The 17557-nt window shown below is 37.2% G+C and overlaps 1 protein-coding gene across 2 annotated transcripts; it reads left to right on the top strand.

The window, feature by feature from the left end:
* Positions 1-4671: 4671 nt before the first annotated feature.
* On the top strand, positions 4672-17266 carry LOC145989229 (lymphokine-activated killer T-cell-originated protein kinase homolog). 2 transcript variants are annotated; one of them, XM_083124538.1, is made up of 4 exons: positions 4672-4921; positions 7254-7369; positions 12456-13160; positions 16635-17266. In XM_083124538.1, the coding sequence occupies exons 2-4, from the start codon at positions 7261-7263 to the stop codon at positions 16796-16798; spliced, it is 978 nt and encodes a 325-aa protein (XP_082980664.1). In that variant the 5' UTR covers positions 4672-4921; positions 7254-7260; the 3' UTR covers positions 16799-17266. The 2 variants fall into 2 exon arrangements, with proteins under 2 accessions (XP_082980664.1, XP_082980665.1); XM_083124539.1 differs by having other exon boundaries at positions 4672-4744.
* Positions 17267-17557: the final 291 nt, after the last annotated feature.

The following is a 17557-nucleotide window of genomic DNA, read 5'->3' on the forward strand; positions in this document are numbered from 1 at the left end:
TACTTCTAGGTGATACTAATTATCCACTTTCATTTGACATTTAATTTTACAAGAAAAATATGTGATTATACTGCATTATGTACATTTGTCTTATGTAAAAGTTGCTTCCATGTATTCAGCTATAGAATAAAAAACATGCTTCAGAAGCATTGATTTTATCGGTATAATTTAACAATACAGGGAATTTCTCCAATTTGTTTGAATTTTCGGTTACTTACTAATTTGGGTCTCCTAATCACGAATCTGCACTTAAAATTTGGCGCTCACGTAAAAATTTGGCGCTTATTTGGGGGCAGGTGAATCCGGCCACTTTCTAACATGCCCTTAACAGGGAGTCTATAGATATAGGCGGGAAGCCGGAGCGGAGCGGAGCGGAGCGGAGGCGGGGCCGCGATAGCGGTTGGGGGCGGTAGGTCGATTACCCCAGGGGCGGAGCCCGGAACCGGCGGGAAATTCGGAAATCGAGGGTGTGGAAATAAGAACTTAATTTCGATTATTTTGCTATTTCCACGTGTGAGCGCCAAATTTTGACTGCAGATTCGTGATTAGGGGGCCAAAATTAGTGAGTATGCCGAATTTCAAACAAAATGGAGAAATTCCCTGTATTGTAAAATCGCTCCATTTTATCTTGTGCTTGAATATCATCAATTTTTGTTCTTTCCTCACATCTTGTGGTAGTTTATTGTAGAGGTCTATTGAAGAGTTTAAGGGACCTTTCTTACATAAGTTAAGGCGGCAGTGTTTTATGTGAAGTTTGTCTTTATTTCTTGTGTTTAGGCCATGTATTTCCTCATTTGTGGCAAAGTTGGAAATATTTTGCTTAACATAAATTAAGCATTCATAAATGTATATGCAGGGAAGAGTTAACACATTAAGTTTACGGAAAAGAGTTCTACATGAATAAGTTTTCTTTACTCCAGTTATGATTCTTATAGCTCTTTTTTGAAGCATAAAAAGGACATTGGAGTGGCCCTTGTTACCCCAAACCATAATCCCGTATCTTAGTACAGCATCAAAGTTTGCCATATAAAGGCACTTGACAGTTTGGGTGCTTGAGATGTCTACCATTTCTCGAAGGGCATAGCACACACTACTTAATTTTGATTGTAGCGTGTTTATGTGTTCTGTATAGCTAAGGTGTTCATCCAGAATGATACCCAGAAATTTTGAATTTTTTTTAGGCTCTAGTTGTGTATTCCCAGATATTAGATTGAGGCTTATTTGGTTTCTGGTTTGGATTGTAGAAAATGTAATGTAATTTGTTTTTTTGCTGTTGAGGAGTAGATTATTATTTAAAAACCAGTCATCTAATTTGTTTAATACGTTATTAGCCTTAGATTGTAGAGCATCTTTGGAAGTGTCTGTTACTATAATATTTGTATCATCAGCATATAATATTGCATTTGCCTCGGGTATAACATTTGGTAAATCATTTATGTACATAAGAAACAAAAGAGGGCCAAGAATACTTCCCTGAGGCACCCCACATGTTCTCAATTATGACCTTTAAAGTGCTTCTGTATTTTCAATTTAATTTTTGTTGCACCGCTTTTCTATCATATGGATCAATCGCGACAATAACTGCGAACTTATGACATATATATGATGAGACAATCATATATTAACGCCTTACCCCATGAGCATTAAAGTGCTTTTATATTATTTTTTACACAAGAAAAGGGCAAAGGCAATGTTTTCCGTGGATATAGCACCGTGTCATGAAGGCAACTTAGAAGAACATTGGAAAAACCTATTGTATTTTTTAAATATATTTTTATTTACACCTTGTACTACTGCAATACAATATACATTGACAAATATGTCTTCAACAAAGTCAAGCATGCGTACGCGGAAACCAATATTTCCTTAAGAAATCGAAAAAAATGCATTGACTAACAACGGCATATTTACATCGCTGATTACTGTTATTTTAATGTGCAAGTTTATAATAATAATAATACAAATCGTAACATACTCACCCTAAGATGGCCCGGAATGTAAGTATTCTCTTGCATCTCACATTATCCTTGTCTCAAGTACCAAAAGCAAACATATATATACATCCATCTTCGACAATTTTGGTAACGACTCGACCGAACGACTGATCTCGGTTGGGTATGAGCTGCCGAGTGCTAGCGACAGGCCCGTCGCCAGGAATTCTTTGTAGGGGGGGCAAAGTCAATCCTAGAAGGGGCAAATTTTTAATATATTGTGTTGCATTGGAAGATATAACAGGGTACACGGAGGCACTTGCCCCCTCCCCAAAAAGAGATAAGTAACAGAAAAGGGATGATATCTTGAAACTGCAACGAACAAACGAACTTCGAGCAACATCAAATAGCAATATTTCGATAATGACCATTCCAGATTGCCAAAGAATATGAAGTTTAACATAAATACCTAGGTAGGCTAATAAGGACAGTATCTACTTGATATTTACAGGTCGATAATGTTAATAGATTATTAATATGCACCAACAACTTTGAGCCTCTCTGCAGAACTCATTAAGGGAGCCCTTTATAAATCATGCTTCATAATGATTCCCTTTAGTTTCTAGTATGCAAGATTTTTACACACAAAGGAATCTAACGAGAATCCAACAACACCATTGTGTTGTGTTATGCAAGAAAATAGAATTAATTAAATATTGATGGTTACATATTATCTATACTTTGATGAATTGTGTAAACATTTGTAGCTAATACATTTTTTTTTGTACATTAAAACATGGGTCCCTTAGTTCACCACGGACTTTATTTCTTTCAAAGGGGAGACTCTTGCATCACTACAGACAACGTTTGCCTACTGGTTACGTTAACCATTTTGCAAAATATTGTGTGAATTGTAGTATAATTGAAATACATGTTTTGACACCTGACAAACAAATAGGAATCCCTTGATTGATCAATGACTTATTGGATTACAGTGTCATCAGTAATATTTCATATTAAGTTTCATAGAAAGAAATTGTTTTAATAGGGTGCAATAATTTTACGGGGCACCATGGCATTCTGTTTAACATTTTTTTTTCATATAGATTGTTTGGCTTCCAGAGCCGACTCCTGCCGCCCCATAGCTATGGCTCTGAACTTGGACTGTAAGAATAGTAGAGAATGCGAGCGAAGCGAGCAAGAAAATTTTACGAAATGTTTTTTTATTTGTATAAAATTTGAAATCGAGGGGGGGCAATTACCCCTCTGTGCCCCTTGCAAGTGCCCTTGGCCATCTGGTAGAAAAATGCAAGGAACACGTAAAAATTAATTCCATCATGAGTATGCAATTGTCCTGCTATTCTTAGATTCTCCTAGTCTTGTTTTTTTACTTCAATGTTTGCTTTCCCTAGAATGGATTTCCGTCCAAGGTCGGGGAGGGACAATGCCCTCTGCCCCCTGTAGTTGCGGCACTGTTTATGAGTGTCTCTTCATCAATTTCACGTCATCCTTCATTGTTGCGATTAGCTAGAAGTGACAGAAAAGCAACGCAAAGTAACAAATATCCACTCCCTCTCTCTACCACACTATTACCAAAAGATAGACTTGGGAAACAAAAATTTAAGCAGTTCCAAGTTCATAGCAAGACATCCAAGAAAAACATACAAACACATTAGGTACCTTTAATACAATACTACTCAAAATGTCACAACTGTTCTTGATACTGAAAATTGTGAAATCATTTCCCGAAGTCTAATCTGGAAGGAATCCCCCCCCCCCCAATCCTGATACGACATTATACGGAATCCCATACACCCTAATAAATCTCAAAATCAATAAGTGTCTTTGTAATGTTGCTAGAGTAACACATGATATAATTGTAAAGATTAGTGAGAATTCCAAGTAGGAATGTGTTCTGTATTTTTCACAGGGGGGAGCAGAGCAGGCTCTCAGGGGGGGCAGTTGCCCCCCCTGCCCCCCTCTAGCTACGGGCCTGGCTAGCGAACGGAACGACTCGAGAGCCAGCGAACGAGTGAGTTTCAATAATACGGTATATTCGATGTCGTTTGTCTTGCAACCGACTTCAGCCACCAACTCGTCAGCTAGCTACCGTAACGAGTTTCAATAATAAGCTCCCCGATCCAGACTTCGGGAATTCCCGACTTTTCGGGATGCCGAGCAGTCGGGAAATACCGAATGGTCATTTAAAAAAATCGTTAATTCTAGGCGTTTTCTACATTCTTAGTGTCTGGAACCAATGGGCAATTGTTAGTTTTTATTCCAGAAATGCAAAAACAATCATTCAAGTTGAAAATGACGTGCAAATGCTTTCCTAACAACCTAACAAGGAACGCATTCAACTAGGAGTGTGCAGGACAGAAATGTTTTGATGTTCCGTACTGGAAAGTTTTGCAATTTCCCATGCAAGTCGGGAAATATTTAACATTTCCCGTCCCGAAAATTTCCGGACACTGTAAAAATCTCGAATTCTACACGTCAACGTCCCTTACGTAATTGTTTTCTGAATTTTTGGAACAAAACTAACAATTTCAGAGACCGAAGTCGGGGTCAGGACTGGAAATTATTTTTCTGTGATCCCGGTCCCGATTTTCCGGGATCCCGCACTGCACACCCCCAGATACTTGACGCGCCCCAGTACGTACAATCCATGTATTTATAATAGAAGAAAATGAAGAAACAAAATGTTTACATTTAATCTGTGATTAACGTAAAACGCGGGAGATATTGACCGTTGAAAATTATGAATGATCAGTACATCTTCTCTGACAGCAGTATTATATAGAAAAGAAGTGGTACACGATTTAGAGGGCCATAAGGGGTTAATGATGGCCTTTAACTTTTGTATCTAGTTTTACATAGCAGTACTTTGTAGTGCAGAACTACGTGTTCTTTTCGAGGGTGTGGAGTTCTGTGGTTCCGTTATTTAAGCCGTATTTTTTTTTTACCATTAGTTTTACAACCACATACTGGTAAGATATGGTGAAACTTTGTTACAATGCGCATATAATTTATTTTTTTCTCATAATTTTGAAATCCATTAACTATAATTGATAATGGTGTAGATTGTTTTGCTTTTGCTATAATCGAAGTTATAATTTTTCTATGTTAGGATGCTTTACTCTTTACGGCGATTTGAAATCTCTTTTTGGTAAAAATTTACTATCCTTCGGACACCTCTAATTTTTTCGTTTCGTCAATTTTTGACATTCGTACTTACGTATCTGCTTCTCGGAACATTCCTGAAGGTGTATCAACGTTGTTTTGATGAAATTTGATCTATGTTTCCTAACCTAACCACGCGCCAATCGTTCGTGGGGGTAGCGCCAATGGTTCGCAATTATTTCCAATTTCTAGATCCTGATACTAACACGACACCAAATTTTAACTATGTTTCCTAACCTAACAGAACTAACCTATCCACGCGCCAATGGTTCGTGGGGCTAGATATTCTCCGTCGGAGAATTAATTTTCAACAAACAACATGAATTTCGGCTATGAAACATTCCCACATCACACAAAACACTTTCCCGATGTTCGACAATGCTACAGGAACTTATTACGGTAAGTAGTTTCTTCTGTAAAAATAAATAAATGTGTCCAAAGGATAGTAAACTAGTACCTTTCAATTTTTTTCCTTTCCAATCTACACATTTCAATGTTTTAAGGTGCCTAAAAGCGATTTTAACATGCGGAAACCTCAAATAAGCGAGATATTTATCCTCGACCACGTCTCATCCCGCACCACTTTCACCACTTATTTGAATAAATTTTCATCATACACACAAGAAATCAATATGTGTAAGATTAATGTGTGGTCTTCCAAGCCGTGGCCACTGTAAGTTAAGTTTTGTTAGACTAGGTATTATGACAGCTCCTGCTATCTTTGTATTCCAATGCCTACTCTATATAAAAGAGAACATTCACATTTATGAGGAGTTAGGGTGTTCACATGCCTATCAAACCAGAAATAGTGATTGTTTAGATGTAATTACAAGAAGACACAAAAAACCTTCTACTACATGTCAGTTAAGTTTCACAATGCTCTCCCTCTGTCTTTAAGGCAACTGCCCTTTTTAGAATTCAAAATAAAAGTACAAAAAATATTAACCGATAACTGTATATATAGGGTAGAAGATTTCTTTGAAATTAATTGTATTAGGTAAAATAGTTATGATTGTAAAACAATAATGTTAAGAACTAAATTTATGTAAGTGGTGTTACGTTTCTAAGATGCTTTTTGGATGTTTTTTTGTAAGATCTATAGATACTTTATATGTACATTTCTGACGATTGTAATACATGTGATGTTCTCACATGTTTCTACAATAAAAATTATTATTATTATTATTATTAATGATAGGTATCGAAGGATAACGCGTAATTGCCATCACCATGAAAGATAAAGTGTAAATTTTTAAAAATAACGTCGGCTACACTTCACACATTTCTTGTTCTTGGCAACTCCAGAATGTACACGCAGGCTCTATATTGAAGAAATCTTAAATTTGAAATATTGTAGAACAATGTGACAATGTTTTTGGTAACCCTTTCCACTTGTGACGTTCACTTCAACAATATTTATGCAAAGAGAACCAAACCTAACAACTAATGTAACAACATAGGCATTCCTCATGTTCATGACGTCATTAATCATACCTCATAAAATCGCCAATTACTCGCTTATAATGCATTTCCGCTCGCAAAAAAACAACAAGAAACTTTCATATCAATAACAATCTTTCTAACCCACTAAAAATTTTCATATTTCTCACAGGGTCACCATCACCACACTACCACATGTCTCCACATCGCACTGAATATGAACGAAACAAAAATGAAATGAGAAATACATTAGACATGATGCACAATGGAATTTGTTCATGCACACTGCAGTGAAGTCGTGTTCTGTCCATCCGTTTCCTAGAACTGAGACGCTAATGCCGCAAGCAGCTGGCGCAGACATTGCATTGCTCAAGTCGCTTCATCAATTTCATCTAATCATCCCCATCATCGTGATCAACCACAAGTGCCAATGTAAAATTACAAAAATGCATTGAAATACAGATTTCTTATTACCTATTTGCATTTGTTTTGTATGGGTGTTTGCCCTGATTCACCCTGTATGTAAAAATTAATGATAACTACACTAAATGAAAGTAAATAAATATATATAGACACAAATGTTTGCCAAACTTCTCTTCTTTTATGGAAAAAAAAATGTCTTTATTGCACACATGTACGTATTTATGCATCTGATTTCTACTTTCCACATTGTTATTATTTGGAAATTTTCTTTTTCAGATCCAGAATGGCTGAAGAATTCAAGACTCCGAAGACTGGACGTTCAAAACAATCGCCACGCACACCCATCACCATTCCACCTTCACCCTTCATGAAGAGACTTGGCTTTGGAACAGGTAACTTGATATATCATGTTTCAACAGTAGTTTCCATAGAATTCCACATTGTTGTTAATTTTAGTGGCATGTAAGTGGATTTTACATTTTTCAGGGGACCAAGTGATAAAACTTAAATTGTGGGAAAATTTTGTTTTGCTATGTTGGGGCTATGATGATTGAATGTATAATGGAGGAAAATGTAAAATCACATTTTCACTGCATTAACTTTGATTGTTGATAAAAAAATAATATGAAAGAAGATTGTGAATGATTAACACTCAATTAGTATGATGTATGTGGTAATTCACCAAACAACATGAGACATTCTTCATAGATTAATGGAAGCCACGGTTCCTCTGTAAATATTTTGTTACTACTATTGACTGTAAGTACTGACTCAGATTATCTTAAGCTTTTCTCATGCTATGTGCAAACAATGTAATACTATTAAAGGTACTTACATTAGTATGTCATAATTATTTATTTCAGAATGTTAACTTGCCTTCTTCAGGTCACACAAACAACAAGTTTTAACCTTCATTTCTCCAATCAATATAACCTATATACAGGGTGTGCAAAAAGTCACCGGACTCAAAATTTAAAAAAAATCATTTTCAAAGTTTGGTTCCGTTCCGTAAGACCAAACGCGCACGGCGTGTTTGGACAACCCTTGAGAAGGGGAGGAACCTATTTTGAAAGTGAGGCTGGCATTGTAACTGCAGCACTGGCTGTTTTTTTTCACCTCGCAGTGTAACATGGTTTTTAATCGCAAGAAATGTGTTGCTTTGTTGGAGGCTTACTTTGAGCTGAAGACCTATACTTTGTGTGTGGAAAAGTTGAGAAGACTGTATCCCGATGTTCCTGTACAGGATTTCATTTTGTGCATTTGTTTTCTTTATTAACGTATCTTTTTTAATATTGCACTAACATCTATGTTAATAATAGTAATAATAACAATAACAATAAAAAGCAAATTTCAGTAACATGACATTTTATTGAATACAGGAGGATACATCCTACATTGTGCGTATTTCAATCTGTTGAATTTATAAATAAATAGCTATGAACAAAAGATTCTCAGTTGAGTCCGGCGACGTTTCGCTCGCCTTTTATTTTGAACACTATAGTGTCCAACATGTAAGTGCTTCTATTGTACTTACATGCACGAGGGGTGTACAGAAAGTAAGTTCAGATTAGCCATAAAATATGAACATCTTAAACTTAGCCCATGGCGCAACATGCCTTCAGGGCCAGAGTCTACCTACCGCCTGCCAACCTCACTCAGCAGTTCCTTTCGTTGTAGATTTTTCATGACCAGGTTACACTACTCATTCGTAGCTCCTCAATTTCCTCACGATGGTGGGTGACCGAAATCCCAGGAGAAAAGTTATGTTACTCCCAGGAGACTTGAACCATAGTGTAGCCCGAGCCCAAAGGCTGATGCGGGACTTAAACAAGAACATCAGTATTATATAAGTGACATTTATTGCATTAGTTACGGTGACTCATGACCTACTTTTCGACATATTCACCACATATGTCCAGGAATTTATTATAGCATGGCACTAAATTTTGTGTGCCCGTGTCATATGCATCTGCTGTCAAAGACTGGAACTAGGAAGTCACCACTATCCGTACGTCATTGTCATCGTCAAAATGTTGTCCTGACAGAATCCGCTTCAGCTGAAGGAAGAGATGAAAGTTGGTACGTGCAAGGCTCTAAGGGGTTGGCCGAAGATCACTCACTTGAAGTTAGGTAAAAGAGCCTGTGTGGGATTTTGCATCATCCTTGAATTGTCATGATATCCGGTCCGTGCACCGCTTCCGAGCATGCAAGGATCTGATCACAGCAGTCGACACGAGACTGCACCACATTACAGCCACATACCACCTCTTCCTCCATGGACTCTGCACTCCGACCATTAGTGCCGCATTCGAGCGCCATCAAAACTTACCTTCTGGATGCCCCTCTTAAGATAATAATGTTCCGACATGCCAAGGTTATCTTTGATAACTAGAGCCCGGAAGTTCAGGCATTTATTTTCGTTAAAATAGGCAGGCAAAAAAAGGCATTTATAATGTGGAAAAAAGGCAAAATAAACCGAAAAAAGGCACATTTTGAAGTCGCTTACTTTTATCTATAATTTCTGGCAAAATGTTAAAATCTACATTGGGAAGAGCATTTCAATTTTCTCAGTCTTGATTGCACATAACTACAAGGTGTTTTCTTAAGGAGATTTCAGAAATATCTTCTTTGTGTTCGAAATCCACCTGTCCGCTTCTGGGTGCAACACTAACTTCTTCGGCGATTCTGTGCATTGCGTGGGCTACACATGTGATATGAAGCATGTTCGGAAAGAGAATTTTCAATGCTATGGTAGTCTCTTTCATATAGGGAGCTGCATCACTGATAAAAAGTAACACGTCATCATGATGTACACCATCTGGCCAGAGCAGAAGTAGGGAATTTGAGAATAACTGAGCTATTGACGAACCATTGGCTCTCTCGAGTTGTTCTGACGTGAGAAGAAATGACGAGGATTCTTCGCATGTTGGTTCCTTAGTTCCTATGATGACGTTGGCTATGTAGTGGCCCATGGCGTCAGTAGTTTAATCTGAAATCCAGATCATCTTTCCACCAACTTCAGCACGAATTCTTTGCAGAGCTTCTTCGTAGCAGACGCTGAAATATGTTTTTCGCAGCGTAGATTCAGACGGCACAGTTTCTTTAGTGTATTTCTCCAGGAATTTCCTCAGTGACTTGTTTTCCACTTTCCAGAAAGGTATTCCTGCTTCCATGAAAGCTTTGCACAGTTCAAGAGAAAACTGAGATTGCCTGTTGGATGAAGTGCCCACTGTTGAAATTAGTGATATCTTATTCTGTCCGATCATTTTAGCAGCTGCAGATTTATGTTTTGCTGTTGACACATGCTGATACATAAAGTATTTTTTCTCATGATTGATTGTTTTTTCACATATCTTGCAGAGAAGAATAGTACTGTCTGTCGAAAATGTGCTTTCGCCAAATTCACGTACGTAACCATGTAACTTACCACTTAATGGCACACTAACTTTCGGCATGATGACAACTACACGATCCTTTCCTTCCAAAGTGCAGAACTAAACTAAAGATAGAGAACTTTATTTTGGAATCCATGCAAAGGCCCTTGGGCATTAGTGCTGTTTCTTGTCAATAACCTCCTCACAGGGATGCTGGATGTGATGACGTAATTGTGCAGGTGTTCTGCAACAGGTTTTCAGCAGTCAATCATGCACAAGGAAATGTTAACCGAAAGGCAATAACCTAACTCAGCATGAAATAATTTTTTCTCACACTTTTCTCCTTCAGCAATGTTGAAACATGCTTGAGTTCAATATTACTTAAAAAAGGCGAAAATTATTCACATAATAAACGGAAGAAAAATAAATGCCAACAATGTTTTTTGGGAGAAAAATAATTTATATACACATTTTTTTTAAAAAAATTGTCAAATTTCATTGAAAAAGGCAAAAATAGGCAGTGGGGTCCAAATAGGCAAAATGAAAAGACTTCTAAAACATTCGAAACAACATAAAAAACATATATCTGGAAAACTTTTATCAATATATGCAGTAGATAAGAAGAGGCATTTGGCCAAACTTCTCTATTGATAACATTACAGATTCAGATTTCCTTTTGAGTAAAATTGAATGACATATCAATATGTGGCAAAGCTCAATGTGGAAGGGATATGATTTTATATTCATGCATTTTACATGTTTCTGCATTATACATTCAGTATTGATGTTATCAAATTTTCCTCGATTTTACATTTCTTCATTTTATTCAACTTGGTCCCCTGAAAAACGTAAAGAAAGAGGTTCCACTATGAATTATTTCTCTTGTAGTCTACGGTTATTACAAGCATAAAAACACAGTTTTTCATTGTGATATTTCAGGAGAACACATGCTCCCTTCATCAGACATTTAGTTTTACTTTGACTAAAGATACAGAATGAAAGCAATACGTACATACAAGAAAAACTATTATTCCACTATGAATGTTTATGTTTGGAATTTAAATGGAGTGGAACCTCGAATATGCATATTCAGGAGACTTGAGTTTGAGGAGAGATCCCACGTAGCCAAATGGTCAACTGTCTCTTGCCTCTGGTGAGAGTGGTCCCAGGTTTCATCCCTGGTGAGAGCTCCAAAATTTTGGTGTTGTACTAGTATTATGAGGAACTTTGGAGAGTCGTATGAAAGCAGTGGATTCCAGTCTCAAAAGCCAGAAACTGCAGCATTGGGCCATGATGCACTAACCACGCATCACCCAATGAAAGCAGTTCCTCAAAGGGGTGTTACATCATGGCGTTTAGTTTAGTTCCAGGCTAAAGAACTTAAAAGTTTTGGGGAAAATGTAAAATCCAGGAGCATAATATAGGAATTCCGCTGTAGTATTTGTGGTAAATAAAAAAGCAAAATTTTGGTACAAAAACAGTCAATTTCGGGTTCAAAAGCTGTAAATAAAATTTTGGTGTTATAGCGGTGAAAAAACTGATCAAAAGTGGTATATAAAATGACATTTTGGATATAAAATTGTGAACATGATCCAAAATTTGATTTAGAAACTGCACTAATTACAAAATAAACCTTCTAATAGCACATTTATGTAGCATTATGTTTATTCCTGCATAAAGGGGTCCATTCTTGCTTCTCAATTATCTACAGTAAAATTAATCAATTTTTTTGTGAATTGCATAACTCGCAGGATAATTCAAACTTCAGAAAGTGTCGCGTCTGTAAATAAACTCTAAATTTCATGTTTAAGAGTCTATTTCGCATTTTGAAGTTCATTTTGTGACAAAACAGGGTAGGAAAATGCACATCACACCTTTCAGAAACATTAAAAATTAACATTAGAATGTGTTATTTAACATTTCGTGTTTTCGTCAAAAACGAAATATGCATGCTTCTACGTATTATGCATTAGTACGTATAATTTGCACCTAAATGCCAAAATCAATTTTCAAACTCTAATTATACTGTGTTCACAAATTTGAGTACATATTTGCTTGCATATGCATATTAAGTCCACAACACTTATGATGTATTTTATTGTAGGGGTGAATGTTTACCTGTTGGAACGTGCACCCAAGGCTGGTTGCTACCAGTCGCCTTGGGCCTTGAAAAAGGTAAACAAGCAGATAGTTCGCGCCAGCTCAGCCCCGGAACGGTTGTCAACGGAAGCGAAGATACTACGAACCCTGAACCATCCAAATATTGTTGGTTTCCGAGCCTTCACCACGGCATCCGACGGTTCAAAGTGCTTAGCCATGGAGGAATGCTCCATTAGCTTGTACGACCTCATCGAGGAGAGGAGCGTGGAGAACATTGGACCATATCCCGCTAATGCCATTTTAAAGGTTGCGTTCGATATTGCAAAGGCACTGCAGTATCTGCACGACGAGAAGCATCTCTTGCATGGTGACATGAAGAGTGGTAATGTGCTCATCAGAGGGGATTTTGAAGTGGCTAAGCTGTGCGATTTCGGCGTGAGCCTGCCTTTGAGCAAGAACGGTGTTGCTGTAGGACAGTACGTAGGGACTGAAGCGTGGTCCTCCAAGGAGGCAATATTGGGGCATGTCGTGACTGCAAAAGCAGATATTTTCCCATATGGACTGACCTTATGGGAGATGATGGCTTTAGCTCCTCCTCACATTCCGTTTGTGGACACCAACATGTCGGATGAGGTACTTGTTACTGATGAGAGTGTCATCATTGAGGACTCTGATACTTCTGATTGTGATGACTTTAAAAAAGACTTTGGTAAGTACCTGTAAATGTTACATTTACCTACAATACAATAATTTTTCATATGGCGGTGATCTTCTGCATTTCTTAAGAATATCTGTAAAGATTTTTGGCAGCACGGTTCATTTAATCTCTCCAATTGGTAGTCTGCATCTGAATTCTTTTACTTCTGCTTTGCTTAGAGAACTAATTTTTTCAAGACTAGTTTCATCATGATATACCACATGCCCAAAGTATTGTAAAATGTGGTGATTTTAAAGTTACATGTCAAAGTGTTTCTTCAAGTCCATTTTTACTCAGATAGGTTAATAGGGACTGATCCTACATTTTAAACTAGGATCTGAACCACTGTGCAATGTGTCTGTACAGGGATCAAACCTGGGACTGTGATGACAAATTGTCTGAGGTACCTTCAGTCAAAGTTTACATTGCATATTTGCCAACAGTAGATACATTGACAATCAAAAATCTAGAAATTTTAAAGCTATACGAGGGCTGCTGGAAAAGTTTCTGCAATCAATATTAAAAAAGGCATGTGAAGTTCTGGGAATGGCTTTATTGTTTTTCAAAGTATTCATCCTTAAGATCGATACACTTTTGCATACGCTCAAACCAATTTTGAAAGCATTTTTTCCACTCTGAAGCTGATACCTCAGGAACTGCTGTTCGAAATGCGTCAACAGCTGCTTCAGGAGACACAAATCGCTCACCATGCATCTTATTGTTCATGTGTGGGAACAAAAATAAGTCATTAGGTGATAAATCAGGTGAGTACGGACAATGAGTCATTAATTCGACATTTTTACTGGACAATAAATCAACAGTTTGGTGTGCTGAGTGGGAACTGGCGTTGTCGTGGTGAAGAATAATGCGATGATTTGGATTTGTTTTACGCAATTCATTGATGACCTCTGGCAAACAAATTGTTGTATATCACTCAGCATTTACAGTCAGTCCTTCGATCTTATAAAGCTATTGTTGCCACATGTCCCGTATAACCGAAGAAACAAGCAATCATTTGCTTGGCAGCACTCCTCGAACGAACAACTTTTGTTGGTTTCGGCTCACTTTGAAATACCCAAACAGTGGATTGCTGTTTAGTTTCAGGTTCGTATGAATAGATCCAAGTTTCGTCCCCAAATTTGACTTGACTCAGTTGATTTTTTTTATCATTTCTGTACACCAATTTACACGAGCCTGTTTTTGAGCTTTGGTCAAGTTGTGTGAGATCCAACGGCTTGAAAGTTTCCGTATGTTCAGATGACCATGCAAAATCGTATGTATTGCTATCATATCAATGTTCAAGGATGCCTGAATCTCACGGTATGAAACATGCCGATCTCTCTCAATCATTTCACGCACAGCATCAACGTTACTGGCAACAACAGACGTGGATGGACGACCTTCACAAAATTCATCACTGAGAAATGTGCGACCACGCTGGAATTCGGAAAACCAATTGTACAGAGTCCTATTGGATGGTGCTTCATCCCCAAAAGCCAAATGAAGTCGCTTGATGCATTGTTTTGGTGTTAAACTACATTTGAAATCATAAGAAATCATTGCCTGAAAGTGTTCACGAGAAATTTCCATTTCTCACACGAAACTACTACTTCAAACTGCTGTGGAAAAATAAACGAATAGGCTTAAACAACAATCAAAGATAATTTAAACATAAAGGTCTATTCTTTAGTTTTTTGTAATAGCGGAACACTAGCGCCACTGTTGGTGGTAGTTTGCAGAAACTTATCCAGCAACCCTTGTATCTTGACATGTTTCACCATGTCCCGTATCTCATCATGATCCAGCCTGTATCCATTTCCTTCGTTGCATAACTTTCTACCTCAGACACTTGCATATCTTAAGTTCCATGTTACCCATGAAGGCACCAAGTTGGTCTGTGCAACTGGTTGCTAGCAGTTAGGTGTTGAGAATGAAGAATGTGAACTTGGTGTTGGAAAGAAAGGGTTTACCCAGTGGGAAATGTACTAAGATTTAATTTTGTTGCACAGTGTAATAAAACATCATAAAAGCCAGTTTTGCAGATAAATGGGTACTTCATTTCAGTATATTAATTTGCAATGAATTAGATATTTACATTACAATAACTAAGGTATAACAATTATACCTTCATAAAAAAAAACATAAAAATATCAATAAAACAATACACCTTTATCAGCTGATGCCAATAGAGTATCAATTTATGTCCCACCAATACCTTTGTCTTTGAGTTACTAGAACCGTGACCAAGAGGAACATTTGTTCTTTTCAAAAGTTTGTCCCCCCTTCCTTGTGACAGGTTCGAATGTCAGCTCAAGAAGTTCTTCATGTAGTTTTTCTGTGTTATATTGGACAAACCCCCACCCTCCTGGGAAGCAGATGATCGACAAGATCAGAGAAATGAGCATTAAGCTGCGACGAAACTTCTCGAAGGCACGTAACTACCTGGTAAAGGCTGTGTGGAAATAAAAGAAATGATCCATTTCCAATTCCTGCTCGCAAACTCGTGAGGTCAGGAAAATGGACAGTTTTAAAACCAGCATTGCTATCATGCTGGGTTGTTTCTGGGCCAGATGATTGTGGAGTTCTTGGAAAAGACAGTTGAAGGTCGCTTTGGAATTAATTTTGTTTAATCTACATCCAAGCGAGGAGGTTGTGGATTCAACAATTTCTTTTTGCACTCTTCCCTTCTGTGTCTTTTATGTGACAGTTGGGATCGGCCAATTCTGCAGCAACTTGGTTTTTATTACAAATGACCGAGAATGATGGACAGCATAGCATGAACAGAGCTGGCCAGATGACCATTATATTAATAACTGTATTTGCATATATTTTTTTGTCGCTTTTCTCCCTCTCCAGGTTAACCCAAAGGGCAAGAATAAATAATGTTTGCATAGATTTTTGTTGCAACATTTCAAAAACCACTTTCTTTGCATCCTCTGGGTCTAGAGAGAAGTTCACAGCTAATTTTATGTCAGTCCGTTTCTTCTTAGCAAGTGCCCAGCTAATTTCTGTTCATCATCCTCATCAATACTCTCTTTCCAACACTGTTTCATTACTTATTTTCTGTGTTCATTTCACACACTCCATTCTTTTCCACAGCTATATTTCTAAAGCTTCTATCCTTTTTCATCGCTTCTTCGTAGTTGTCCAGGTTTCTTCATCATACAATGCTACACTCCACACAAAACACTTCAATAGTTTCTTCTTAATTCCCTGTTCAAGGGTCCATAAAAACACTTCTGTTAAAGGCTTCCATTCACAATTCATATTCTCAGCCTGCTATCTAAAGTTGTCAACTTGTTCAATTCTTTTGCTTTTGCTAATTCCCCATGATTTTTCTCTGAGAACTTGCTTTTTTTCCAAAATATTCAGTAAATATTTGTCATTTCACATTTGATGAACAAATACAAAATTTATATTGTACTTCTGGCGTTAAATTTATTTTACTGGCCATCCGTAATGACTTCATCACTTTCCTATGAATAGGCACGAGACCTGCGCTGCCACCAATCAAGTTAGAGGATGGCTACAAGGCAGTGGTGGAGATCTTCCATTGCTGCACAGAAGAAAACCCTGGCAAGCGACCCCCTGCCAGAGATCTTGTCAAGTGGCTTGAGCAGTTAGCAGTGGACAAGGAGAATAGGAGTTAAGCTGTTCCTTACCGTACTTGTTCAGTGCTTCTTACAGTTTGTGTTTGACGGTTAATTCAAGTAGACGTTATTACATATGATTTCAGCACCATAGGATTAACATGTAAGCAATGTTGGTATATGGTGCATATATACTGTATATTGTTAGTTTCTAATACTGAAAATGCACGACTGTCATAGAGATAATGTACATTAGATTCATTTCTACTAGAGAGATGTGTGCCTTCTAAATTGGTGCTAACTTATGAAATGCGCATAAATATTACTGTTTATGCTTGTGCCTTGATATGTCAATTCGTATTTTAAGCAACAACAGAAAACATGCAAGTTTATTATAAACAAATGTTGCCAAAGATTGAAAATTTTAAGTGCCAGTACAGTAGCATGTGTATTTGAACGTGTACTTTAGAATCCAAAGAAAGAATTGCCTGGATTTATTCACACGAAGAAAATGTGAAAAGAAATGATGTAGTGCCAGGATAAAAAATCACACCATAGGTATAATGGTCATATGTGAAGGTTTTTTTTTGTTTCAAATAATATTGTAGATGTTATATACAGATCTTTAATTTCAGTTTTGTAACGTGATAAAATATTAAAGTGTTCTGCTGAATTTTATTTCTGTTTTAATAATTAATTATTCAGTTTGAGTTCTAAAACAACTAAAAGTGTGCCTTCTGCCAGGTGGCGAGTATTGTCTGCATTTAAGCTGTTGACTGTGAGATTATTATAATGATTATAATAAAATACTGTAGCAAA

The sequence above is a fragment of the Lepisma saccharinum genome, chromosome 6 (assembly GCF_977018435.1).
Source record: "Lepisma saccharinum chromosome 6, izLepSacc3.1, whole genome shotgun sequence".
In the NCBI taxonomy this organism is placed as follows: domain Eukaryota; kingdom Metazoa; phylum Arthropoda; class Insecta; order Zygentoma; family Lepismatidae; genus Lepisma; species Lepisma saccharinum.